Source organism: Punica granatum, chromosome 1 (genome assembly GCF_007655135.1).
Source record: "Punica granatum isolate Tunisia-2019 chromosome 1, ASM765513v2, whole genome shotgun sequence".
Classification (NCBI taxonomy): domain Eukaryota; kingdom Viridiplantae; phylum Streptophyta; class Magnoliopsida; order Myrtales; family Lythraceae; genus Punica; species Punica granatum.
In genome coordinates this window covers 7,200,292-7,226,822 of record NC_045127.1, presented here as the reverse complement: position 1 = coordinate 7,226,822, position 26,531 = coordinate 7,200,292, and the positions used below count along the sequence as shown (strand labels likewise).

At 38.8% G+C, this 26,531-nt stretch overlaps 4 protein-coding genes across 7 annotated transcripts; all 4 read left to right on the top strand.

Annotated features, from left to right (window-relative positions):
* Positions 1-2,371: 2,371 nt before the first annotated feature.
* LOC116192758 (aldehyde oxidase GLOX-like) lies at positions 2,372-5,615 on the top strand. The gene is made up of 3 exons (XM_031521394.1): positions 2,372-2,949; positions 3,685-4,002; positions 4,436-5,615. The coding sequence occupies exons 1-3, from the start codon at positions 2,440-2,442 to the stop codon at positions 5,261-5,263; spliced, it is 1,656 nt and encodes a 551-aa protein (XP_031377254.1). The 5' UTR covers positions 2,372-2,439; the 3' UTR covers positions 5,264-5,615.
* An 8,651-nt stretch (positions 5,616-14,266) lies between these two features.
* Positions 14,267-16,655, top strand: LOC116213430. The gene is made up of 3 exons (XM_031548356.1): positions 14,267-14,467; positions 15,164-15,334; positions 16,209-16,655. The coding sequence occupies exons 1-3, from the start codon at positions 14,282-14,284 to the stop codon at positions 16,290-16,292; spliced, it is 441 nt and encodes a 146-aa protein (XP_031404216.1). The 5' UTR covers positions 14,267-14,281; the 3' UTR covers positions 16,293-16,655.
* A 1,209-nt stretch (positions 16,656-17,864) lies between these two features.
* Positions 17,865-20,884, top strand: LOC116213414 (protein BASIC PENTACYSTEINE6). 4 transcript variants are annotated; one of them, XM_031548336.1, is made up of 4 exons: positions 17,865-18,025; positions 18,537-18,774; positions 19,112-19,446; positions 19,554-20,884. In XM_031548336.1, exons 3-4 carry the CDS (start codon positions 19,378-19,380, stop codon positions 20,475-20,477), a joined length of 993 nt encoding a protein of 330 aa, XP_031404196.1. In that variant the 5' UTR covers positions 17,865-18,025; positions 18,537-18,774; positions 19,112-19,377; the 3' UTR covers positions 20,478-20,884. The 4 variants fall into 4 exon arrangements, with proteins under 4 accessions (XP_031404196.1, XP_031404194.1, XP_031404195.1 ...); XM_031548335.1 differs by lacking the exon at positions 17,865-18,025 and adding an exon at positions 18,186-18,398; XM_031548334.1 differs by lacking the exon at positions 18,537-18,774.
* An 845-nt stretch (positions 20,885-21,729) lies between these two features.
* LOC116192593 (protein RCC2 homolog) lies at positions 21,730-26,446 on the top strand. Its single transcript, XM_031521178.1, is given in 17 exon segments — positions 21,730-22,240; positions 22,533-22,594; positions 22,703-22,770; positions 23,047-23,168; positions 23,390-23,495; positions 23,594-23,645; positions 23,805-23,922; positions 24,011-24,041; positions 24,137-24,160; positions 24,309-24,433; positions 24,740-24,821; positions 25,025-25,147; positions 25,232-25,285; positions 25,372-25,441; positions 25,529-25,562; positions 25,825-25,988; positions 25,990-26,446. Coding segments are annotated over 17 exon segments (1,599 nt in total). The 5' UTR covers positions 21,730-22,053; the 3' UTR covers positions 26,167-26,446.
* The last annotated feature ends 85 nt before the right edge of the window (positions 26,447-26,531 follow it).

The following is a 26,531-nucleotide window of genomic DNA, read 5'->3' as shown; positions in this document are numbered from 1 at the left end:
AAAAAATGAAAAGAAAATGTATGCTCATAGATTGCACTCAATAAAATAAAATAAAATAAAATAAACAAAACCGTTACGCACTTTATGAAATTTTTGGATACCGAGATTGGCAGAGACACACATTCGTACCGTGAAGGTGAAGAATCGAGACTTTCTTAATAAAACCGGAAGCCAGATCGAGCATGTCGCGGATTCAATAATTGACATTGGAAGCCGCTTTACTCAAGAGGTGACATATTGGAGGAATGTACGTTGAGGATGTGAGAGGGAGAGGAAGCATATACGTTCAAACAAGACAGGCCTGTGAGGCAAAGAATATGACATTTTTTGTCACAGTTTTTATCTTGAGCTCTTCATCAACGTCTAACCTTAGACCTTCTAGTCCTATTTAACTGCGATAGAAATGTCATATGTCTAACTAATTTATCCAGTCTCCGTCCAATCGATCTTTCATTAAACCCCTTGTGATAGGTACATGCAGATTTGAGCCGCCTATTGAATCCAAATCAATTCGAAATTGCTTTTCACTAGTTTAAGAATATCAGAATATGGGCAGCTCATCAACCGGCCAGCCGTGCGCTCGTGTATATATGTACAGATCCTCGGAATTAATAGAACGACTCAACTTGGTTATGAGCCATATCACTTGTATCGGGCAACTCGAGATGGATCCTGGGTTTGATGGATACATTTGTCGCGCAATTTCTCTAACTGAGCTTTTCATTCAGTTGTAAGCACAAGACGTACGAAATAGTTTCAAACACATAAGTTTTGGCTGAGCAAACTTATACATCTTTGCCGTCAGCTTTGGGTCATCAGCCAATTTCTAAGGTAAAGAGAGCGTAGCTATAGAGTGCTTTATTAGCTAGCTTTAATTTCACAATCGATGATGAAAGAGCTGACATCGCTTCTTTCCTCTTTCTTTACTCTTTCCTCCTAGTTTATAGAGCTAGGGTGAATATATATTTCTGTGTGCCGATTATCTTGACATAGAGCTCATAATCCCGAGCAACCATGGATTATATCGACAATGACTCCGACAGATGACGGAAATAAACGTATCTGAAATAACAAATTGGGCATGCTGAAAATGGTCCCGTGAAATCATATACATATAATATTTAGTGAATTATGATGCTCCGTTTGGTTTCGCAGTTAAAATCACACAATTTTTAACTTTAACTTTAACTCAACACATTACATAACAAAAATACACATTTTCTAGGTCAAATTTTTTTTTACTTTAACTTTAACTCAACACACTACAAATCATTTGTCATTTTCCACAATCAAAATCAAAGTTATTTTAACTCTAAAACTAAACGCAACATGATGTATTCCCAACCTGTTGGTTGAAACTTATCCTCGCTCAGACATTCTAGTCCTAATTTTCTCTATTAATTTCTAAAATTATCATACATATGCCGGGCGGCACACGTTAAAGATTAAAATGAAGTAAACAAAGGGTAAAAAGGGAGAGACAAAGAGTTGGGGGGGGAAACGATCTCCATCTTTGACCTGTATTGGGCAAAAGATGAATGAATAATTCGACAAAATTCGCGTAAGCTGGCTATCTTGCACGTGTTTCTAACCTCTGGACTTTATCAAGAGGAATAAGTTATTTTGGGAGAATTTGAATGTGACTTATAATAATATTTTCTATCATTTTCTCAATATCTATTCCTTTGTCTAAACTTACACTCGTCATCAAGAACGATACATGGACATTGGACACAATTCAGTTGTTCATTTGTTATGATCTTTTCCAATTATTTTAGCAAAAAGTTTCTGTTGCAAACGTCCCAATCAACGCTCGTTCATTGGGGGAAAAAGAACAAATTAATTCGACATTACGTGAAGGTGGAGATCAATCAGAATTCTAAGACTCTACATGATATGTCGTAATCGATATATGATGCTGATGATCAGGTTGCAGTTAAACCAGCCATAGTTGTAAGTAATTACATTGACAGGAAAATACTGAGCGTGTTGGATCCACTTTATCAATCTAAAATTTTCATAATTATGGATTGATTATGCATCAGTTAAGACAACAAATGAACACTAATTAGGTGGATACTTTTTCCGATTTAATTCAATCAGTTCGACTATAGATGTTTGGCCTTGCAGTGAGTTGAGCAAGAAATGACAGTTCGTACATGTACAGTGTTTCTGCTTATTGTTCATTATCTTATCGTTCTAAACTCGTGTGCAATGTCATACGACACATGTTGAGTGTATCGTTATAATTCCTAGCATTTCAATCGATCGTTTGACTTGGGAGAAGTTCATTTATTTATGTGGGGAAGCCCTTAGAGACTATGTCCACATTGCTCATGTATATATATATAGTTCAAAGCTACAAACTCTCCATATAATTAAAGGCTCTCTCCTCTCTCAAAAGTATAAGTACTTCGTTAAACTATATACATCCACAAAATGATCAGTTGGAGCCGCGATGCTCTTCCCTTCCTTCTCTTCCGCCTCCTCGCCGTGGCAATTCTGTCGCAGCGCCACACCTTCATGGTGGCTGCTGACGGTGGTGGATGGCAGCTCTTGCAGAGGAGCATCGGTGTTTCGGCCATGCACATGCAGCTCCTCCATAACGATCGCGTCATCATCTTTGACCGCACCGACTTTGGGAAGTCCAACCTGTCCTTGCCCGGTGGCAAGTGTAGGCGGGACCCGAACGACCAGGCCCTGAAGGTCGACTGCACCGCCCACTCAGTGGAGTTCGATGTGGCGACCAACACGTTCCGGCCGCTCATGGTGCTGACAGACACGTGGTGCTCCTCTGGCTCGGTCATGCCAGATGGGCGGCTAGTCCAGACTGGCGGGTTCAATGACGGAGGACAAAAGGTGAGGGTAATGGAGCCGTGTGGTGGTGGGTGCGATTGGAATGAAATTGGTGATGAATTGGCAGCTCCGCGGTGGTATGCGACCAATCAGGTACAAAATAGTGTTACGAAATATATTGTAAATTATCATTTATACCTCTATACTCCATGACCTAAGACCGTCTAAATGAAAGATGGAATATAAAATACAAGATCAATGGGAAGACGCAATTGAGATGAGGAAGAACAATTCCTAAAAATATCTTTTAAATTCGGCCCATCTTTCTCCGGAAAAACTCTTAAATTCAAAGAGGTCATATGTATGGTACACGGAAATATTTTGTGACTAGTGCTAAACCGTTCTTGCCAATAGAGAGAGAGGTCATATGTACAGAAAATACCAAGTGATATGAGAAAGTTTATGGTTGACATTTATTATCTATTCAGCAAAAAAAATGATTGACACATTCATCTCCATATATTGCACTCATCGTGCCTTCTGTCTTTATGATTGACATTTGTTTTTGTCTTTATCTATAAAAAAAAAATTCGTGCAATTTGTCGTTATAATATCTTTTCTTTTGGCAAGTAAAGAGAAATTTTGTCGCTATAATAAAAATATACTGCTCATGGACTTCAGATTTTTTTCATTTTTATATAGAGCATGATGATCAGTATATATGTATGATAATTACAACAAAAGTACTTAAGAATATGACTGCTTCCATACGTTGTTCTTTTGTAATTAAGATTTATGATTATTTTTTTCGCCAATTAAGATTTATGTTTAAAAAACAAAAAGAAAAAAACAGTAGCAAAAGTCTTAATACCATTTGCTTGATGTCAGCTTTTACCAGATGGACGGCAGATTGTGATCGGCGGGAGAAGGCAATTCAACTACGAGTTCTACCCAAAGTCGACGAAGGCTCCTGGAGCATATTCCCTGCCCTTCTTGGCCCAAACCACCGACCCCAACCTAGAGAACAACCTCTACCCGTTTGTTCATCTCAATGTTGACGGAAACCTCTTCATGTTCGCCAACAACCGAGCGATTCTATTCGATTACGTTAGGAACAAGGTCGTACGGACCTATCCCGCGCTTGGAGGTGATCCCAGAAACTACCCCAGTAGCGGTTCATCCGTACTTCTTCCATTGGACTTACAGGTAATAATCAAAACGCTTGTCATCCATTTGGATGGAGGGAAAATGGAGGAAAGGGAAGGGAATCTCTGAAATTTTCATACAACTTTTACTCTCTCCTCCCCTCTCTATTCCTCCATTTTTTTCGTACCCAAACAAAGTATAAGAAAGATGTTAGTCAACTTCTTCATAGTTTTCTGTATTCTTTTTCCAGTTATAAAAGAGGTCTATATGGATCCAATAATATGAAATAGAATTTTAACTGCTAGTAACATAAGAACATGATTCATAAGATAAAAATCGAAAATACAACCTCTTAATCAATGAGTAAAGACGTGATATTATGTTATATCCTTTTCTTACTTTTCTTACTTTTGCTAATTTTTATTTTTATTACACTGGAAATTCGTAACTTTTCGTATTATTAAAATCCTAGACGTGACGTTGTTTAATGTAGATGGCAAAGGTCGAAGTCGAGGTGCTGGTATGTGGTGGGGCCCCGAAGGGATCCTACGTAGCTGCAAGCAAAGGCAACTTTGTCGGAGCACTGGGAACCTGCGGGCGGATCAAGATAAACGACCCAAACCCTAACTGGGCCATAGAGACGATGCCGAAGCGCCGGGTCATGGGCGACATGATGCTGCTCCCCAACGGCGACGTTCTCCTCATCAATGGTGCTGGGGCCGGTACTGCTGGCTGGGAGTTTGGCCGGGGTCCTGTCCTGAATCCGGTGGTCTATCACCCGGCAGGGCCAGAAGGTAAACGGTTTGAGCTCCAAAACCCAACGACGATACCGAGAATGTACCACTCCACAGCGATTCTCCTCCGAGACGGTAGGGTCCTGGTGGGCGGGAGCAACCCGCACGTGGGCTACAGCTTCTCTGGTGTTCTCTTCCCGACGGAGCTTAGCCTGGAGGCGTTCTCGCCATCGTACTTGGACCCAGGGAACTCTGACCTCCGCCCTAAGATCCAGGCCCCAGCCTCGCAGGCTCAGCTCAAGTATGGGCAGAAGTTTGCAGTAGTGTTCACGGTTGCAGGATCGCTGGCACAGAATGCAGTGTCGGTGACGATAGTTGCGCCACCTTTCACGACACACGCATACTCCATGAACCAGAGGCTGCTGGTGATCGGCGGGAAGAAAGTGGCGGCGGCTGCCGGGAAGAACACATTCTCCGTAGAGGCAGTTGCACCGGCCTCGGCCACTCTAGCCCCCTCGGGTTATTACCTTCTGTTCGTGGTTCATCAGATGGTTCCCAGCGAGGGCATTTGGATAAAGATTGACTGAAAAGGTCTAATCATATTCACCCAAAAAAAAAAAAAAGTTTCTAAATTCGTTGTTTCCCAATCACATTGATGTCTTGTCAAAATGTTACCTTTTATTTGTCAGTGTAAAAAGAAAAATAAAAAAGCAACTATGTTCAGGCAGAAGGGTAACCGTAAGATACGGAAGATTATGAGGGAATAGACCATCCAGTAAGAATGATGGATGGTTTGAATCTCCTATATTAATTTTATACTATGAATAATTGTTCTCGAATTAAATTACAGAACAATTGTAAGATGTTGATGTGTAATTGTCAAATGTGAATCAGGAGATGTAATGTCTGTATATATCAGTATAAATGCATGAACTGATATACTAGAGTGTGTTTGTTTTAATTTAATTAATTAAGTATTTAAAAATTAGTTACAAGTTAGTTATAATGAAAAGTTGATGGAAGAAATATAGAAAGATGAGAGATGATGGTCTAAATTACTTAATCATTAAGTACAAAAGCACTTACTGAAATAAGTAAAAAATTTTGATTCATTTTTCACTTATTGGTGTTCTTTGCTCCTTACAAAACTTTTCTCATTCTTATAATTTCTCCCAATCTCCTATACATTCATTCTTTAATTAATTAAATGTTTAATTTTTAAGGACTTAATTTATCAAATACCACCTAACTGTGTCATTATGACTCAAATTCATGCTGCAAATGAAATGATTCTTTTATTTTCTTTTTTCCCCTTTTCCCAGTTCATAAATGGATCCAAAGACAAATAAATAATATATGTAATTTTTTGTTTTTGGGGTGAAAATAATTGCAGTAACTTTGAATCCCTTGATCGACCAAGCTAATAACCTGGTAATACGTTACGTTCAAATTTTCGGCCTAACCAAGAATATCCATGCATAGGGTTTGAAACAAGCAAAACCAGTTTCGTGCGAGTTGGTCTACTACACATAGGGTTTGAGATGTACGTGTGGTATATGTAAATAAATTATTTGTATTTTTTCCGCAAATTATTTGATCTCAAGTAATTCACTTGTTTTTTACACAATTTATTTGAGTTATAAATAAATTACTTAAAAATTTTCAAGTAAATAAATGTGTGTGCGATACATGCATTTCAAGTGTATGTATTGTAGAATTTTCCATTTCGTATGTACGGCGAAAGTGATATTAATTAATATTTTTTTGGGTAAATTATATTCTCATCCCTAGAGATTTTCTTAAATGATACTTAAACCATTCTCAAGAAAAATTGGCACTCTCCCATTTAACTAGCTATGTGGACTAACAATGGTAATAACTAATAAGTTCCGTAGAATATTTCTTTAACTTTTCTGACTATTACAATTTTTTAAAAAATCAAATAATAGAAATAATAAGATCTTCAAGTAGGGGGTTACGGTTGGCGAGCCCTCAAAGAGCACCGACCAAATTTAAAATATTCTTGAAATATTCTAGTTATTCTTTTTAACAATTGCAAAAAATTTTATAAATATAAAATAAAAATAAACAATATATAGAAGATAAGGCATGTTCGTCGTGAGGGGATGGTTGTCATCGACGAGGCAAGAGCCGGAAGTCCACCCCTTGATCAAGATCCAGTAATACTTTTAGAATATTTCATGGAGTATTTGGATTAACTTTTTTAATAATTTCATGGTGGTCAAGAGTCACGACCTCCTCGGTAAGGTCGTTCGTGGCCACTGAAGGCTCGACAAGGCCCATTGCTTCTCTATTTATGATATGTTTACAACCCCTCGGTAAGGTCGCCGGTGCCCTTCCCCTCGATTGAGGTTTCTGGCATCCTCTCCTCGATTGGGGTCGCCGGCGCTCTCTATAGCCTTGATTCCATCCAAATTAATAAAAAATTTGACGACATGCTAGAATTGTTATCAAATTGAAAGTTTGTGCATTTTTAGGTTAAGTGAAAAACATTGTTATCAGAATCAGATCGGACCAGTCGGTTCGACTGATCGGAGCGAGAACCGGCATCATATCCGGTCCGGTTCGCCTGAAAACCCAAAATGTGCATTTGAACCGCCGGACCCATAGAATCGGCCGGTTTTGAGCAAAATTCCATTGAACCGGCCGGTTCTATGGGTTTTATAGGTTTACTATTTATTGTAAAAATTATTTGGTTGTGTAAGGATTTGAACTCATGACTTCTTACTTCCTATACTAGTATACTATTAACCAAATAACCATTACTTTCTTATTCTTTTAACTCTACTTTTAAGTACTTATTAAAATTCAATATTTATTTTGAAATAAGAAATATTAAATATATTTATATTTTCTTACACTATTCTCATATATCTTTGAAATCATCATACTTCTATGTTAATTATCATAATTTTTTTAATAATATGAATATTTATTTTATTTTAATTAAACGTGCGGTCCGACCCATCGAACCCTCGGTTGGACCCATAAACCCATGAACTCATACCCCTTCCGGTTCATCATCCGGTCCAGTTCTGATAACACTGGTGAAAAATGTTCGTGCTAGAATTGTTAAAACATTAAAAACTTGTGTTTTTTTTTATTAATCCTATTCTATAATACCATTATTTGCATGATTCAAATGTTGCAATTAAATATTTCATTCGTATATTACTTACGCTTATTTTCTATTTTACACCCATGTAAAAAATGAAAAATATTAGAAAAACGAATGGATGTGGGAGCTTGATTTTGATAAATTTTATTTTTTTATTTATTTAATTCTTAACAAAGTTATGATATTGAACATTACATAAAATTACAAATAAAAGTTAAAATTTTCAAAATGAAAGGTTTTCTCCATCACGAGAAATATTATAATTTCTCTAAAAATATATTTAAAATTATATAAATTAAATAATCTCTCGAAACTGCAAAACAAAGGGCTTATATATATATATAGTTATATATAGATAAATTCTTCCTATTGCAATGCACATTATGATTATGAAATTTGATCTGAGCACATAAAAAGGAATCAAAACGGTTTTGATAAAACGACCCGGCGTGCAATTTGATCACTACATTACGTATTGGTTCCGTTAGGACACGAGAAAAAGAAAGTTCAACATACATTTAATTATTGCATGATTTAATTAATGAAGTTTTAGACTAATACAAAGATATGCCATCTTTCAGGACCAAATAATAAAGAAAAGTAACAAACGTAGGTTCACTTAAACGATTTTGTGCTTATTCTGCTTAAACAAGATTTTAGGTTCGAGTATTTGAAAAAATGCAGAAAATTTGCACCGAAAAAGCTTTATTCCTTAACAGGTCGACCCCGCTTGACTGGATTAGTCGAGATTCATCTGAACTTTTGGATAGCATGATTTAAAACAAAATAAATAATAAAGAAAAAGGACAAAAAAAAAAGTTCCATGTGGACATTGAATTTAAAGTCTTGAATTAATTCGAATACTCGTCAATTTTCAATTAGTCGAAAGTTCTTCGTAACACCGATTATTATTTTTGTCTCTATCACTAAATCTTTTATATATATATATATATATCATATGTATAGTTTAATAAGGTTACTTGAAGCGATCCTCTTTGGAGTGACATGACTCGAAGGAGAGAAAAAGAAATATATTTGGAGTGATCAAGGATCGAAATTAATAAAGAATAAAAGATGCAATACAGTGACACATCTTATTATTAGGAAATCGTTTTGAATTTAATTCGAAATGATAAGATTTCACAAAATCCTATATTTATTTTCTATCTTATATCTCTTTATTCTCGATATAATTCAATTCATGAAATGAAAATTCATCTATTGGAATATTTAGCCTATCTTCCTCTGGATAGATGATGAGATTTCGTCATCACATATCATGCATCTTTCTTCTCTCATCTCCATATATAAAATGAATTATTAATCATTATTTTCTCACTATAATCTCCTGCATTATTAATTAAATATATCTGGAATTATTTTTCCAAAAGGACAGCTCAGGTGATAGTGATATGTTTGGAGATGTGATCTCTAATTCCCTCAATGATTCAATAATCTCATGATTCTTATCCCTACGCCTTGCACGAAATGCAGTAATTGTTTACGTACTGTATTTTGCATGCGCACACAGCAAAGTGCCGACTTTTTTTTTTCCCGATTTCGATTTAAGACCAACAAAGTCATACAGTTGTATGTCCATGAATTTCACGCAATTGTATAAAAGTCGAGAGGGGTCGATCACTTCCTTACCCGATTGGGATTCTCTCGCACGTCGCTTTCCCGTGACTTCTTGCAAATAATTCGATGTTGGCTGCATCAAAGTTATTGCTTCGGACCTCCATATTTTGCAACACTACTTATGGCAAACTATATATGAAGCTATTAAACGAATCTATATAAGATTGCAGCTTTCATTGGCCGTGTTCCACTTATTATCCTAGCTTGGTGCAAGTATTACGGAATTATTAAAGACATAATTTAATTAGATAAGGAACAACAGGCAGCAATTTTATGCATGTATATACGATGTCACTTTCAACTCGACATGTCTGGTGGTTAGCAAGCAATAATCGGTATTAATTAATAATTGTAGATTAAGGAATATAATTATGTATATGTATAATTACATATTAGTTGTTCTCGGCCGATAAAATGAGCTGAACTTGAAGGAATTGGAACATGTATATCATACAATGAAATTCTTTCTTATATAGGTTGAGTCTAGTATTAGACGGCGTCCATCAGATCAAATTATTGAAAAATTAAGAAAAAAAAATATTGAATGAGTAATACACAACTAAATGATTGCGTAAAACTTCACTTCTGAATTACAAGTGTTCTATTATATAATTCTCTCTTTCTTACTCTACCTGTGTCATTCGAGGGTGGACTTTTACACAACCACTCAGTTATGTATTACTCATATAATATTTTTACGAAAAATTACACTGTATAGTACAATCTTCACTTATTTTTCTGAAGCACCACTGTTTTACTTCGAGAAGTCCGGCCCGTCCTTGCCCAGTGGCAAGTGCAGGCGGGACCCGAACGAGCAGGCCCTGAAGGTCGATTGCCCTGCCCACTCAGTGTGTACGACGTGGTGACCAACACATTCCGTCCGCTTATGGTGCCGACAGACACATGGTGCTCTTCTGGCTCGGTCACGCCATGGAACTATTAGTCCAGACTGGCAGGTGCAATGACGGAGGGCAAAAGGTCAGGGCAATGGAGCTGTGTGGTGGTGGCGGCGATTCAAATGATACCGGCGATGGATTGGCGGCTTCGCAGTGTTATGCGACAAATCAGGTACAAAAGTGTTATGGAATAGATCGTTAATTATCATTCATGCCTCTGGACTCCATTTTGACCTAAGACCGTATAAATGGAAGATAGAAAGAAAATACAAGATCAAGGGGGAAGACAGCGTTGAGATGAGGAAGAAACAATTCCCAAAAATATCTTCTAAATTCGGCCCAGAAAAAACTTTAAAATTCAAAGAGGTCAAATATATGATACCCAGGAAGTATTTCGTGACTATTGCTAAACCATTATTGCCAAAAGAGAGCAAATATAAGCAGAAAATACCAAGTTATATAACAAAATTTATGATTGACACTTATTGTATATTCAAAAAAAAAATATTGTTATTTTCATCTCTATATATTATACTCATCCTGCATTTTGTCTTTACGACTGACGTTTGTTTTTGTTCTTATCTAAAAAAAAAAGAAAAAAAGATTATGCAACGGGTCATTAATTTGTGTTCCATGATGGAACAATAATTACAGCCATTAGATCCTTTTAACTTTTGATTTAATCCGTTCATTATTTATATATTTTAACATAATTTGAGGTTTCATTGTAGAATTTGTCTAAAAAAATCGTGCAATTTGTCATTATAATACTTTTTTTCGTTTAAGAAATCTATCGATTTGGTCCTCAAAAAAATAAAAATCAACAAATTACATTTTCAAAAAATTTTACCATCAAAATGGTCCTGCGATGTTCATTCCATTGGAAAAGTTGGTCCTCTGTTAGAGAACCGTTAAAATTTGCTTAACAACATCAATTAAATTTCTAAAAAAAAATTTAAAAAACTTTTTTTAAAAAAATAATGCACAAGGAGAGAGGAAGGTCGACCGAAGGCGCCACCCCCCACCCCCCGCGCGACTATCTCCCACAATGGTTGGTCGCCTGAGACACCAGCGGCTTGTGGCTTCTGACGATCTCCCTGGAAAGGAGGTTGATTGATGGTGCCCTCTCCCCCTCTTCCCCCGAGTGAGTTGGCCACATCTTTCATCTCATAAGAGAACTCTTTAGCCACTTTGTAGTATAGTGACTTCTAAAAGTTTCAAGTTTTTTTTTTTCCCCTTGTTCCATGAAAGCAACGATTCCAATAACCGATTCTATGTTTACTTATGAACCTTTACTATTTGCACACAACAAACACAATATCGAGTCAAGTACAACCTCTTGCACACTTTAAAGATCCGAATATACTAATGTGCTCCGATGGCCCTATTACACTCCATGATCTTCACTCACTTAAAGTTTGGGACGAATGTAGTGTTCAAATCCATGGCACTCAAGTGATTGAAATTCTCCGGCACTTTTCCCAATGTAGTGAGATCATTTCTTATAGCAATTATTCTAATTTTCGGAGCATATATTTGACTCTTGACAAAATTAAATATTTTCAAAGATTAATTTTAATTTTTATACAATATTAATTAATAAAATTAGACTAATTCTAAATAAGATCAATGAATATTTCGCAATGGTCTCAATTAATATGCATTATATATACTTATTTAATTGCTTGTATTATATAGATTTTTGTAAATACTCGCACAAACTTGATGATACATTTTCTTAATAGAAAGTTTTGTTACATTGAGATTTCAAGTAGTATTTAAGTTTTGTTGTTTGTAATTTAATACATTATAATAACAATTTTATAATAGAAATTGGGTCAACATTCAAATAAATATCTATTGTTAATGTACTTATTTGTCACTTATTTTTTGAAGTCGTGCTTTTTCTAATAAGTCGACAAGATATTAATTTTTCATAAAATGATATTAGCATGATTAAATCAACTCTCTTAATCTTTTTACTAAATTATTTTTATAATTTTATTTCATTAATGCTAGGTCATTTATTGTTACATGAGTCATTATTTATATAGAATATTATACACATTTTATATTTAATTTAATAATAAAATAAGGATTAATATTAATGCGCATTTAATTTGCCAATTCTACTTTACTATATATATTGATATTGATTTGATGATTGATTGATTGATTGATATTGATGATATTGATGATATTGATTTCTCAGACCATAAGAAGACTTTGCCACGTACACCATTCAGTAAAATGGAAGCTCCCCGCGCTTTCATAATTGTTAAAGTTAATTAATAATATGCAATTATTATATATTAAATGTCTGTTTTAACAAAAGAAAAATATGCATAACATAGGATTCATTACTATGATGAATTAAATTGTTACATATCTCCATGTATAAGAAGAGAGAAGAAAAGAAAGACAACATGCCTTTTGTTGCCAATATGTCTATGTGATTATAAACATAAATGCCTTTTGCACGTGTAATGCACTTTTCTCATTTACCTTTATGGTTGGAAAAGTTTATTTGCATATCAACATGCTCGATAATCCATATATTTTTCATTTAAATGGTTAGAACTATCATATTTTGGATTCATCAGCTCCCTATAATAGTTCAAAAGCTCAGTATGCATTAATTTCTTTAAAATAATGATAAGTCGTCTATTAATTTGTAATAAAAGTTTAAAATGAAAAACTCAAATTCCTTAATTAGAATTAATAGATTAATCAATTAACCAAAGATTGATAAATATTGATATATAATAAAGTAAAAACAGTTGAGGTCATAATTCCAAATGAAACTAACGTGTGAGCTATCTTAATATGCATAGTAAATCTAGAAGCTAAAAATTACACAATCAAAATCCACGCGACACGCAAGCATATGACCAGTTTAATTAGATAAAGAGCACAACAAGCAGTTTTATTATGTGTATCCGATGTCACTTTCAACTCGACAATGTCTAATGTTAGCCAATGATAATCGATATTTAAATTGTAGATTAAGTATATTTGAGGGGACAACAATTTTTTTCGATAGTGAGGGGGTAACAATTTAACCCATGCCTACCGAGATAATATTATATATATATATATATATATGTATATATATGAGTAAAATTTACTCCTATTACAATAAATGCTTTCCCGTTAATGAAATAAAATTATTATAATAATTTACTAAAAAATTAAGGGAGCTAATTTAAAGTAACCTATATATCTCATATCATTTCTTTATCATAATTTATGAACTTATTGTAATATAAAAAATAAATCTTAAATATTTGAAATAAGGATATCATAAAATTTTATAGTTAAAAAGTGTGTAATCAAATTTGTGTAACTATGTAATATATACTGATTAAGTAAATCCACAATATTGAAATCTAGGATTTGAAGTTTATTTGAGAGGGAGAGGGAGTGAGGAGGCGTGCATGAGGTTCTGATTTATTGATAAAAAGGAAAATGGTAATTTTGGTATTGACATATTCTTCGAACTTACTCATTAATTTCAGTTTTTAATTGTGATGTTCACTCGGGTAATCCAAGAACCAACCCGAGAAAAGCAATATCCATGAGGTTTTTCTTTTTTTTTTTAAAATAAATTCAATTTTGGTTCTCATAGACGGATTTTGAAATTCTTAAACCGATAAAATCAGTGCCCCGGAAATTTATCCAAAAACCGGAAAATTTGAACCGGGATCACCCCTACCTGGAGGCTCATATTACTTTCGTCATTATCCTATTTACGAGGCTATAACTATCAAAAAACATGAGTGAGAGTCGAGCCAAAAGAAGGGAAAAAAAAAACACTCACACCCGCACGCGCGCGCGAGTGAGAGAAGCACAACTAAAGTGCCTCCGGCCTATGGGCCGTTTAAAGCCCGTGACTGAAATTCAATTGGGCCAACTTGTGGGTAGCTAAACAAATGCGGCCCAATTACTGGCGGATTCTCCCGGGTAGCTTCGACTGCTTTTTGCCAAAGAGACAGACTGCTGGTCGGAAGTCGACGCCGGAGATGGAGACCCCGGGGAGAAGAGGCTACGCGTGGGCCGTCGGGGCCGGGCTAAACGCCGCTCTGGCCGCCGTTTCCGCCAAGCTCATCGCCTCTCAGGTATCTCTTTCGAGGCTTAATACATGATTCCTGAGCATTTCTGCTATACCATGTTCCTCTCAGTGATTCGTGTGCTTTCCTTATTCTACCGATCGCCGCCATTGATGTCGAAGCCATTGAGGACACTGGTGAATGAGATCAAAAATAAAGGCCATGTCACTGTTTAGCACTATATTCATGAATGGTAGATTCAGTTGGATTCCTGATGTCAGCATATTTGTGGTGGAGTGAAGTTGCAACTGTTAAACCTAGGTTTTCTGTGGATTATCCTAACAGAGGCAGGTAATAATGAAGAATATTCTAAACCTCAGGGGTGAAATTTCTGAAGCTTGAGTTATTCCTCGAGGAATTTCAGGCAAAGATCCTACTAGCTGTTCATAGCTTACATTTTATCTAGAATGGTTGTTTTGAATCATACTTATGTCGTATTCATTTTGTTCATGGTCGAATTTGTACAAAGCTCTTATTTCATTGCTAATTTTGTGTGAATTGGGCAATTCTGAATCTGGGCACTCAGTTGTAACTATGTAGCTTGGTGGTCCAAACTGCTTGGTTTGGATGTGTTTACGTTGTTATTTTCCATTTTTGTTCCGATAACTGTGTAATTCATGAGGATGCAGCATAAACATGGATTAGAATCATATATCTACGTCGTCATTTCCTCTTAATGATGAGGAGCATTCTCTATTTGGACAGGTAACCAGATATGGGCTCGTCATACTCTTCAACGTGACAATGTGGGGATGTTATGTCAATAGCCTCAAATCTCTCTCATCTCTCCAAGCTACGGTGACAAACTTTGCGACAAACTTCCTAACTTCCGGATTAGCTGGGTTCTTCCTTTTCGATGAATTGTTAACACCAAAGGCAAGTCAAACTTTACTTTTTCCCAGGCAAAATGTCAGTTTGCCCTGTAAGTAACCTGATGTGTCTGTGATCCATGCCGGTGTTGGTGATCTACGGCTTGGGGTTTATTATATCCTTTTCCCTGCTTCTCCTCTGGCAACGATAGGAAGATTATGGGAATCTACTGGAATATTGCGAGTTGTGAAGAATTGGTTTAATTTGAAGCTGTACATTTTCTCCTCCTTTTTTGCATGACTTCTTTGAATTTAGGAGCTAAAACATTTCAAAAACAAGGAAAATGATAGAATGATTCTCACCTTATTATAGTTATCTATTTTCCCGAGGGTGAATGGTAGCGTCCTTTGACTATAAGTGATATACTATGCCCAGATATTTCAAACTAGATCCGAAATATTTATCTTGCATTAACTTCAAACCCTGTGCATCAAACCATGTCCTGAGCTACTGAGGACAATAGTATCAGCTTAGTCATTTTTGTTATACTTATGCTTCATCAATATGGATTGGGTCAACCATAATTAAAGGTCTATGCAAATTGTGAAAGATGCGCAGAACATAAAAAATGAGTAAGAATGTCTTTGATTTGGAATAGGTTTTCTTATCGTCCAATCTTATATTGTGAAAAATGAATTGCCCTTTCTTGTTATCTAACTGAAATAAGAAGATAATTGAATTCACTAATCTTATTTCTCAGCATCCAAAAAACATGAGAAGAAAAATAGCTAGACCACGTGATAGCTAATGTAAATATATGTCAAATACAGCTTGCCAGGGAGAAGATAGACTGGTTTTCTGGGGCAAGCATTCTAAATTAAAACTATTGTTTATGTTAGATAATATGTTATATTTTCTTAAATACATCTCGTCTTTGCAGTGGTTTGCAGGCGCATTGCTTATAGTGATTGGTGTAGTCGTCCTAAGCAAGTCTAGCATCGAGAGTAAGTCGAAGACTGAATGAAAATGTCAACTCTCGACTGATAATTTCTGCATCAGCCCTCTTGGTGTTCTTGTTTCTCCATCCGACGGTGCACAAAAAGCGGTGGTACTTCCATTAGAGCAAAGCTTCCATACACTAATCTTCGCTTGGTGAATGCAGCGAAAAGTCGACATGCTATCAGGGGAGGTCTATATCTACGGGTGCTTTATTGGGTCTCTCTCTGTCTGCTACTAGGATTACTCTGGAGGTGCAAGCCCGAACTGTTACTGATATTTGTTGGACATGGTGTTAGTTACCTGTGACAATCAAAATTAATCCGGAAGCTGTACGGCCGTACGAAGTTGGCTTAATCTGGTAAAGGCACAATACTCAGTCTCATACGCAGGTAAGGGTGATCATAAGTATGCCATTAATTCCGCGAAGGTGACAGGACATGGGCTTATTGGCAATCCACGTGACAAAATGTGCCATAAATAATAGGGTGAAGGTGGCCATATGCTTTTCACCAGAAAAAGCATGAGCATCTTCTTAAAAGCATCCAGCGTTTATAGGGCCTTTGCTGCAAACCCATACTCGAAAGAAATTGCAATCGGCTTACCTACCAAAAAGAAAGAAATCGCGGTTGGCTCGGTCTGGAATGGAATTCTCGTATTCATGTTGTGTTCTCGACTCGTTAGTATGAGTATACATGTAGCTGTTGACCTTGGAATTAGGGGAGACGGATAGGCTTCAACCAAAGCGGCTCATCGTCAACATCAATTTGAAAATAGGAGTAGCTATGGATGGATGTATTAGTCAAAGGTCAAATTCAAATGGTCAACACTACTCCGAAGTCCAACTGTACAAAAAGGAACTGTTCCGGTATTTTCCTAAAGTTGGAACTCTGAGCCCATCCGAGCTGAGTCCCGCAGAAAGGGAAGAAGGGAAAAGTGCGGAAAAAGATGGCTCTGAAAAGATTCGATCAAATGGAAAACCACAAAAAGTATATTCGTTCGGCACATCGGCTCTCCGTGTCACCTACCTGGTTCGGTCGACAAGTCATGAATCTGTTTTGGCCCGTTTTTATAATTCATCTAGTTTTTGATCCATTTCCATTAGAAAGAGAAATCAAAGGAGACCGAGATTGATTCGACCCGAAAACATCAAATTCAAGCCGGGGAGATTTCCTAGGTCGAGCAAAACGAAGGAGGACATAGGAAACTCGAGGCCCATTATCCCCGTATAACAAGCGAGAGGCCCGATCTCATACATAGGACGTGATAAAAGCTGTATTGGATATGAAAATTTGTTGGGTGAACTTGCATGCTATATATATATATATATATATATGAAAGATGACGACGTTCAGCGCACGGGAAGTGAGCCATGATTTTACTTAAAGCTAAAATTTTATTAATTTTTTCTTACCATAATATCATGATAAAGAGTGATCATTTGATATTTTGTCGCGGTGCAACAATTTTACACGATGACAGAAAAAGAAAAAAAAAAGAATATAAAATTACACGAAGAGGAAGAATAGTAGATAGAAGAACGTATAGTCCATAGTCTACAGTATACAGTACGATAAATTGAGAGAGAGAGAGAGAGAGAGAGAGAGAGACGACAGAGACTGGTAAAAGGAAGTGGGCTGGACAACTCTTCTTCCTCTTCCTCCTCCGCTTTCTCGTCTCGTCTCACGCACACGCTCTTCCTCATCTCCCCCATGATTAGGGTTCCTGCACCTCCATCCCCCCCGCTGACTTCTCACCGGGGTAAGCTTTTGACTCCCTCTCCCTCGCCTTGCTCGCTAGCTGCTCTTTCTGCCCTTTTCGCCCCTTTAATTTTGTCCCCGTCTCTCGGAATCTCTGCATTTACTGCGCTTTTTTGAAGTGAGCCCGCAGCTTAATTTTGGTTGGTGATCGGTTTGGTTTTGCGAGAATGGAGCTCGCTTTGGTGTAGCCGCGTCGGGGGTTTGGCTCCTAGGTCTGTGGTTGTATGCAATTTTGACTTGTCCCAGGGGAAGTGACTGTTAGTCTCCGTGGTCAAACTACCACCGGCTCCGTTGAGCTGCTTGGAGACGGATCCCTGATGGTTTAGTTGCGTGGCTGGGACAGGATTGTTCTTCGTTTGGAGGTGTTATTTATGGTATAGCTGTCTGAGTCTGATTCTCTACTTATTCAATAGTCACAGGATGGGGAAATAATTTATGATAAAGCTTTGGATTCACCCTGTGAAATCAAAATGAATTTTTTCATCTCATTTATGGGACCATATTGCTTTCAGGTGTTAGTTCAGCGAATGATGTGGTCTGAAATGCCCCGCTCCAACCGGTGATTGGAGCGGATGGAGGGCTCTTGCTGTTACTGTTATTGCATGGACTGATTCTTTGGACTGGTGCATGCTTTGTTTGATTTCAAGTCTGTTGTTCCCGGGTCTTGAGTCGGTGCATTAGTGCCTATTGCTCTCCTCATATGTCCACTGGGGCGGGTTGGATTTGGAGAATACGCAACATTGCTCTGAGGTCTGAGTCGTGTCTCTTTTATGCAGCATTCATGAGTATTTGCAAGGATTTAGAGTCTTCATTGATTGAATTTCATTCTAACGGGCTATTCCTTTACACGATTGAGTAAGCTTTACACTCTTGTTTTGCTGAGATATAGATGCTGTTTTGCTGCAAACCAATCAACATTTGTACCTTCAAAGAGATTTTGCAAGTTTACCATTGAAATTGTATTGCCAAATAGAGGTTGCATGTACACTGATTGCCAGAAGCATGATGATAGATTGTCAACGATAATACAAAATGGGAATTCCTCTTTAGTCATGCTTGTCTTAATCTTTTATCCTTTTCCTTACAGGTTCGGATGTAACAAACAACTGATAGCACCTTCTTATGACTGATCTTGTTCCCTGGGAACGTGTCTCAACAGTTGCTTCTTCAATGGAGGGATTGGTTGCCACCATCTTAATAGAATGCACCCGAGTGAACATATAATCAGTGTCTCTTGCTGTGCTGAATTTTGGGAATCTTAGTACAAAGATCTGTTTAGCCCAACCTTGATCAGCAGAGTTCCTTGCTGGACTGAAAACAATTCTTTCGGTTGTTGAATTGAGGAGCCTGAAAATGGATGATAGTGGGCATCGGGAAAATGGAAGACATAAACCAGATCAGTATAAGCCTTCGCAGGGTCAGGTACCACGAAGCATCTCCCTTCTTTCTTACTTCCATTTATTGGCAGAAGTGAAACATTCGTCTTGCAGAGTGCTGCTTCTAATTGAAACTCTCTTTTGTTGCTGTAGTGGTTGATGCAGCCTCAGCCATCAATGAAGCAAATAATGGGCCTGATGGCTGAGAGAGATGCAGCCATACAAGAAAGAAACTTAGCACTCTCTGAGAAGAAAGCAGCAATTGCAGAGCGAGACATCGCATACCATCAGAGGGATATTGCGATTGCTGAAAGGAACAATGCGATATTGGAACGGGACAATGCGATCGCAACTCTCCAGTACCGTGAGAACCCCTTATCAAGTGGTGGCAACCCCATGCCCACCTCGTGCCCACCGGGGTGCCAAATCTCTCGTGGCGTGAAGCACATGCACCATCCGCAGCAGCAGCAGCAGCAGCAGCAGGTGCATCACCACAATCACATATCTCATCATATGGCTGAGAACCCTTATGGGACCCACCCGAGCGATTCCCTCCCAACAATGTCCCCAGTTACGTCTGAGGGTGCAAAGCCTCGGCAGGGTAATAAGCGTTCGAGAGAGCCCAAGGCAATGCCCACAACCCCAAAGAAGGCCTCAAGGCCCTCGTCCAAGAAGGTGAAAAGAGAGAATGAGGATCTGAATAAGATGATGAATGGAGGTGGTGACATGTCAAAATCTGATTGGAAGGCCCAGGACCTGGGGCTGAATCAGGTTGCATTCGATGAGACCACAATGCCCCCACCTGTCTGCTCATGTACTGGAGTTCCAAGGCAGTGCTATAAGTGGGGGAGCGGAGGGTGGCAATCTTCCTGCTGCACCACCACAATGTCTATGTACCCGCTGCCAGCTGTGCCAAACAAGAGGCATGCACGGGTAGGAGGACGGAAGATGAGCGGTGGGGCTTTTGGCAAGCTTCTCAGCCGTCTCGCAGCTGAGGGCCATGACCTCTCGAGCCCGGTGGACCTCAAGGACCATTGGGCCAAGCATGGGACCAATCGGTACATCACGATCAAGTGAGGTGGAAGGAAGAACCAGAAGAATCTTGACTTTGTGAGGAGGAAGAAAAAAACACGAGCAAGGGGACAAGGGAAGATCGGGAAATGAGAACAGGTGCAGTTGCTAAACGTTCTTAAGATGTAGCCTCAGAGGTTAGTTAAACCGTAGTAGGTTAATGACGGGCAGTTGGGCTAGGGGATGGAAAGCAGTTATACGGGAAGGGGCTGTTTTGACCTGCTTTTCCGGGATAGGAATCAGGGTAAGTTGTCGTTGACGGCAACGGTCACTAGTTGGTCGGTTCAGTTGGGAATTGCTGTCTAATTGTTGTAATTGTAAAGGGGTTATGAGGTATGGTTCCTGTTGTATTTTGTAATGAGTAGCCGTGTTGATCTAATCACGGAATGTCACAGCTTCCCTTCCTATGCTAACCTCTTTTTCTCTGAGAAGACGTTATATCCTTACAAACAGGTCGGGCCAAGGCGGGTACGCTCGGGTTGGGTCAAAATTGCCATTCCTAGAAAGGAGATTGAGGCTTTGTGGGGGTTTGAGTGGGCCTATCGGGCCAGGCCCCAAGTCACTCAAACTCAGACCGGGTCCATCGAGCTCACCTCTGCCTCACTCAGGCAGGCAAGTCAGACCAAACATATGACTAGTCTTGAATGCTGTCAGGGAATTCACGATTTCACATACTTCTCCATTACGATGGATTGAGTCAAATTTGCATCCGAATTCTGAACGCCGTGCGGACCATGCAGACGGGCATAGGTTCGTCAGTGAGACAAGTTCCGCGGTCCAGGAATTGACAGGCTTCGACTTATGATATGTCAAGTATCTTGTGAGTTGCAACTGTTTGATGATGTCTCACTATCATACGACACGAATGCTTTTCAAAACAAGTGAACTTTTATTGTCGTAGGATCGCTGGTGAAGGTGTAACTGTAAGTATATACACTCCTTAATTATGTGATTACGATGGAAGTGGATGAAAGTATATGCACTTCTTCATTATGCGAACCGTCAAGATCAAATGTTGGATAAATTGACAGAGGAAAGGAGAAAATCCGAAGACAACGACTGTAAAAGTGAAAAAAAGCTAAAGAAGGAAGCCAGCGAGTAGAAAGTGAAAAGTTAATGGGGGGGAGGGGGGGGTTGGGGAGGAGGAAAAAAAGAAAAGAAATAAATAAACAAATAAATAAATAAATGATCTATTTTCTCTCACTAAATTTATTTCCTTAATAAATATTACAAACTGGGGAGGGGAAGGCCCCAATTCTAGGAAATCCCAAAAATAAAAAACGATCGCTTTTATCCCACTCTTCCTCTTCTCTTCCTTCCTTATGCTCTTTCCTTCTGTTCTTTTTTCTTTCAACTGAACTTTCGGCGTTTTGAATTAGGGTTTCTCATTCTCCTCTTCCCCGTCACAGTCCTTTGTAATCTCAGTCGCCCGATCTCCCGAGTAGCCGTTGCCCCTCCCTTCCCGCCATTTTCACCCTCCCCCCAGCCGTAGATTGCGGCTGTTTTTGTATACTAGCCGTTAGATCTACCCCCACCCCCACCCCCACCGGGTATCCGCGGACACTGTTTAGCGGGAAAAGAGATGTCGACAGAGGAGGCAGAGAAGAAGGTCGAGGCGGAGGAGAAGGCGGGCGAGCTGCTCTTCTGCGGGGCCACGTGTTGGGACATCGTTGGCCGCAAGAGGTCCACTGGGGACACGAACTTGGTCTCCCCCACCCGGCTTCGGCCACTTGTCGGAGTCGACATCCGCTTCGTTGCCTCCGGTTGCTGTGAGTTCCGCTATCACATCACGACATTAGTGGGTCTATTGAGCTTTCGCATCAGATATGGGTGCTCTGTAGTTTTCAAAATGGCAGCTTTTTATTCGCCCAAGAAAAATAGTTGCTTTTCCTTTTCTTCCTATGGTCCTTCTAGCTCCATGTTATTTCCTTGACCAACAACACCCCCCCCCACAAAATGGCATTATCTAGTAAACTCAAGCTGCCAGTGAGTAGCACAGCATAGTTATATGTTAACACTGTGTTTGAGTAAGAAATCTGACATGAGTTTTTTTTTATATAGCATCTTGTCACTGTGTGGCGTTGGATGTTGAGGGGCGATGCTACACATGGGGGCGTAATGAGGCATGAATGGACTTAATGCTGTGACTCTTCTTGTTAGTTTTAGTGCTCGGTGTTATACCTGGTGGTATTGCTTGATTGTCTTTCTCAACCGTGAGCTCTATTATGCAGAAGGGGCAGCTGGGACATGGAGATACCATTCAGCGTGATCGACCCACAGTTGTTTCTGAACTTAAAAAGTGGGCAACGTTCTGCTTCTAGTGTCGGTCTATTTCATACTAATTTAGTGTGCTATCAGATGGACCTTGGTTTTTTTATGTTATTTCGCATTACATTCGTAATTAGTTTGTCCATAAAACCTGTTAGGGTCTCTCTATTGTGTTCAATCTAAAGGAAGGAATAAAAATTTGCTCCTGGAAGTTCTTTGTACAGTCTGTGGTCTTTGAAGATAGTGTTAAATGACCTCCCCTTGTCTTTAAACATAGTATTAAATGTCATCCATGCTTGTGGTGAAGGTATAAAATTGTCAAAGCCGGTTCAGGGAGGAATCATACTGTGGTTGTAACTGAGGATGGAAACTCACTCGCCTTTGGCTGGAATAAGCATGGGCAGCTGGGATCAGGTTCAGTACGAAATGGTAGGCATGTCTCCATGATGTTTGAGAGCGCTGCTAGTCTTCAGATCCATGTGGAGTTTTTCAAAGGAAAATGTTAAATTGATCCATTTGTTTTTGGCAATGTAATATCCAGAAAGCCCACGACCTGTACCACAGTTCTTTCCATATTAAGCTTCAAGGTTTTGGAAATCAAGTTGAAATAATGCTAACAACCGATCTTCTCTTTCTATACGTAACTGCAGAAATTGAGGCATCCCCCGTCCGCTGTCTTGTATCTGAAGTGAAAACCACTGCCTGTGGGGCTGACTTCACTGTCTGGCTAACTTCTGTTGAAGGAGCTTCAATACTGTAGGTCTTTCTGAATTCTTTACTTGTATAAGGGACAGCCTTATGGAAAAAATAGTATAAGTTGGCCTTAATTGGAGATGTTTTTCTTTGGATCTTAGTACTGCAGGGCTTCCACAATACGGTCAACTTGGACATGGAACTGACAATGAGGTATGCTGAAAGATGTGCATGTATTCAGATAGATGGAGTTGACGGCAGTTGGCCTTTAATTTGCACTTGAAATGTAGTCTTCTTTAGGCTTCTTCCTGTGCCTCTTGAAATGAGATGCTTCAATCTGAATTTTGACTGTATGTTGGTTCTGCGTTATAGTACAATACTAAAGATAGCTCTGTGAGATTAGCTTATGAAGCCCAACCACGCCCAAAAGCAATAGCATCTCTTTCAGGGGAGACTATTGTCAAAGTTGCTTGTGGAGCTAACCATACAGGTTTTTAACAATATTCTCCTCTCACTTAACCAATTTATGTCTTCTCTGTACTTACCAAATCTCTTAACTGTTCCATATGTGCTTTCAGTGGCTGTAGACTCAAATGGCTATGTTTACACGTATGAATCTCCTCAGATCCTTTCTCTGCATACCTTGCTTTTATGACTTGATATATTTATGCTGCTGATCATAGTTTCTGGTTTTAAATTGATAGGTGGGGCTTTGGTGGTTATGGGAGGTGGGTACCTCCCATCTTCGTGTTATATTCTATTGAAATATCAGATGGTTCTAGGCACTGGATCCTATCATTGAAGGTTATGTGATCAAGTGTATGATGCCCTTGTCTTGTTTTGATTTCGTTATGACTTGTATCTGTTGGTTTACAGACTCGGTCACAGGGAGCAAAAGGATGAGTGGGCCCCTCGTCGTGTTGATATCTTTCAGCGCAATAATGTTTTACCACCCGATGCCGTGGTTTCAGCTGGTTCTGTGAACTCTGCATGTACTGCAGGTATTCCATTGGATTGGCCACTGAAGTCACAGCCTTAAAAATACTGATTTTCTTAGGTGGTTTTGTCATTGGAAAGAAACTGAGTTACTTTATTACTAAAAGTAATTTCTTGTCATCCCGATGGTGCAAAAGACGAGGAAGTTTGATGCCATTTAAATTTTTGTTGTTAGAAAGTGGAAGTTTCGATAACCTGGAATCCCATAAAATTACAACTTTTAGATGGTTCAAACAACTAATGGCAAAACCTTGTTGACCGCATGCATAAGTTGATTGTACAACTAAATTAGTCTCTCGCTTTCTTTCTAGGTGGAGGGCAGCTGTATATGTGGGGAAAGATTAAGAATACTGGTGACGACTGGATGTATCCTAAGCCACTCATGGATTTAAGGTCTCTCTCTCTCTGATATTAGTAATGTATACATTTGTTTTGCCTAAATTCGGTGTTTCTAATTGAGTTTGAGGTTTTAACTCCTCAGGTTTACCAATATGGATCAAATTGAATTTCTTTTGCATGCATCACTTCAGTTGTCACTATCCTTCTTTAAGCGACAGTATTATTGCACAGTGAGTAATTTCGTCTCATTTGCACAGTGGGTGGAATATCCGCTGCATGGATTCTGGAAGCATGCACCACTTTGTCGGTGCCGACTCATCCTGCATCAGTTGGGGACATGCTCAATATGGAGAGCTGGGATACGGTCCCCTAGGACAAAAGTACCTTTATATACTTTCAATTACAACACCATTTTCTTTTTGTGATTTTCCTTGCTTTTGACTGAGAGAGCTTTGGTTCTTTAGGTCTTCTGCAGTACCTAAAAAGGTTGATATTCTCGAGGGCATGCATGTGATTGGGTAGGTAGTTGTTTTTATTGTTTCTCTCTGCAAAAACTTGCACTCATAATCTGAAGATAGCGGCTTCCCTTCTGTTCCATTTGTAGAGTTGCATGTGGCATGGGCCATTCGCTGGTTGTCATTGATAGAACAAATGTTGGTGAGCGTCTCGATCAGGTATCTGGATGTTTCTATTATTTGCTAAATCTAGCTTTTGATGCAGTACAAGAACATGTATTGAAGCTCTGACCTTTCCCTTGGCAGTTTGATGTTTATGATGGCAAATCTTCCCTTGAAGGTACACCAATTTTCATATTTCTTTATTACAGAATTGTTGTCTGTGTTCTCTCCAACTAGGGAGCATGATCGATGGTGTTTACATCTGATTGGTGTCCCCAGATGGGTTCTGATAGATGTCTCTTGCACTGAAGCCTGAAGCTATTTATATCTTCAGAATATTCTGAGATTTGAATTTGTTGGAGGGGAAATTTGTGATATCGAACTATGAAGGGCAATTTTTGTAGCGGTTAGTTAAATTCAAGTTGCTTGGTTCTTTGTAGGAAGTGAGGAACCTGAGAGCAAAGCTCCATCTACTAAGCAAACTCCTAAGAGGGCGGCTACCAAAAAAGCCTCTGACAACAAAAGGAAGAAGAAAGCAAAAGCATTATCCTCTGAAGATGAGGATGAGGATGAGGATGAGGAAGAGGAAGAGGAAGAGGAAGAGGGAGGAGAGCGATGTTGAGTCCGATGATAGTGAACAAGTCAACGGCAAGGTTGGCAAAAAATCTCAACGAGGTCGGAAAGCTGCTGGCAGAGGCCGAGGAAGGGGTGCAAAAGCAACGGCCAGTGCCGGAAGAGGAGGCAGTGGTCGGGGAAAGAGAGGAAGGCCTCGCAAATCTTAACTCTGACGGAGTTATATCCCCACTCTGGTGCAAGCTGGGAATTTTGGCTCTCTCTCAAAGAGAGAGGTGTGTACTATTCTTTTGGAACATTGAATCGTGTTATTTTACGTCTTTTATGTCATTATCTTCAGGATCTTTCGTCACTTTGATTTGAGGATGTTATTTGACGATGAACAATTTTAATGATTCTGAGGGCTAGTGTGGCCGATTGAGCTTGAAGGCTGGTTGGCTGCTTCTTGGTGTACCTAATTGCAATGAAGGAGACTAATGTTATACATCAGATCAGTTCTTCGTTAAGGAACAAACGTTTACATTTCATCCTTTGTACATCATGTTGAACTTTGCTGATCAGAAACTTAGCAATG

Excerpts from the sequence above, each read along its gene's own strand:
- LOC116213414 (XM_031548334.1), top strand. The coding sequence starts at position 19,378 with ATGGATGATAGTGGGCATCGGGAAAATGGAAGACATAAACCAGATCAG. Across the intron at positions 19,447-19,553 it reads ATAAGCCTTCGCAGGGTCAG|TGGTTGATGCAGCCTCAGCC; the intron begins GTACCACGAAGC and ends TTGTTGCTGTAG.
- LOC116192758 (XM_031521394.1), top strand. The coding sequence starts at position 2,440 with ATGATCAGTTGGAGCCGCGATGCTCTTCCCTTCCTTCTCTTCCGCCTC. Across the intron at positions 2,950-3,684 it reads GGTGGTATGCGACCAATCAG|CTTTTACCAGATGGACGGCA; the intron begins GTACAAAATAGT and ends GCTTGATGTCAG. Across the intron at positions 4,003-4,435 it reads TTCTTCCATTGGACTTACAG|ATGGCAAAGGTCGAAGTCGA; the intron begins GTAATAATCAAA and ends TGTTTAATGTAG.
- LOC116213430 (XM_031548356.1), top strand. The coding sequence starts at position 14,282 with ATGCGGCCCAATTACTGGCGGATTCTCCCGGGTAGCTTCGACTGCTTT. Across the intron at positions 14,468-15,163 it reads CCAAGCTCATCGCCTCTCAG|GTAACCAGATATGGGCTCGT; the intron begins GTATCTCTTTCG and ends CTATTTGGACAG. Across the intron at positions 15,335-16,208 it reads ATGAATTGTTAACACCAAAG|TGGTTTGCAGGCGCATTGCT; the intron begins GCAAGTCAAACT and ends TCGTCTTTGCAG.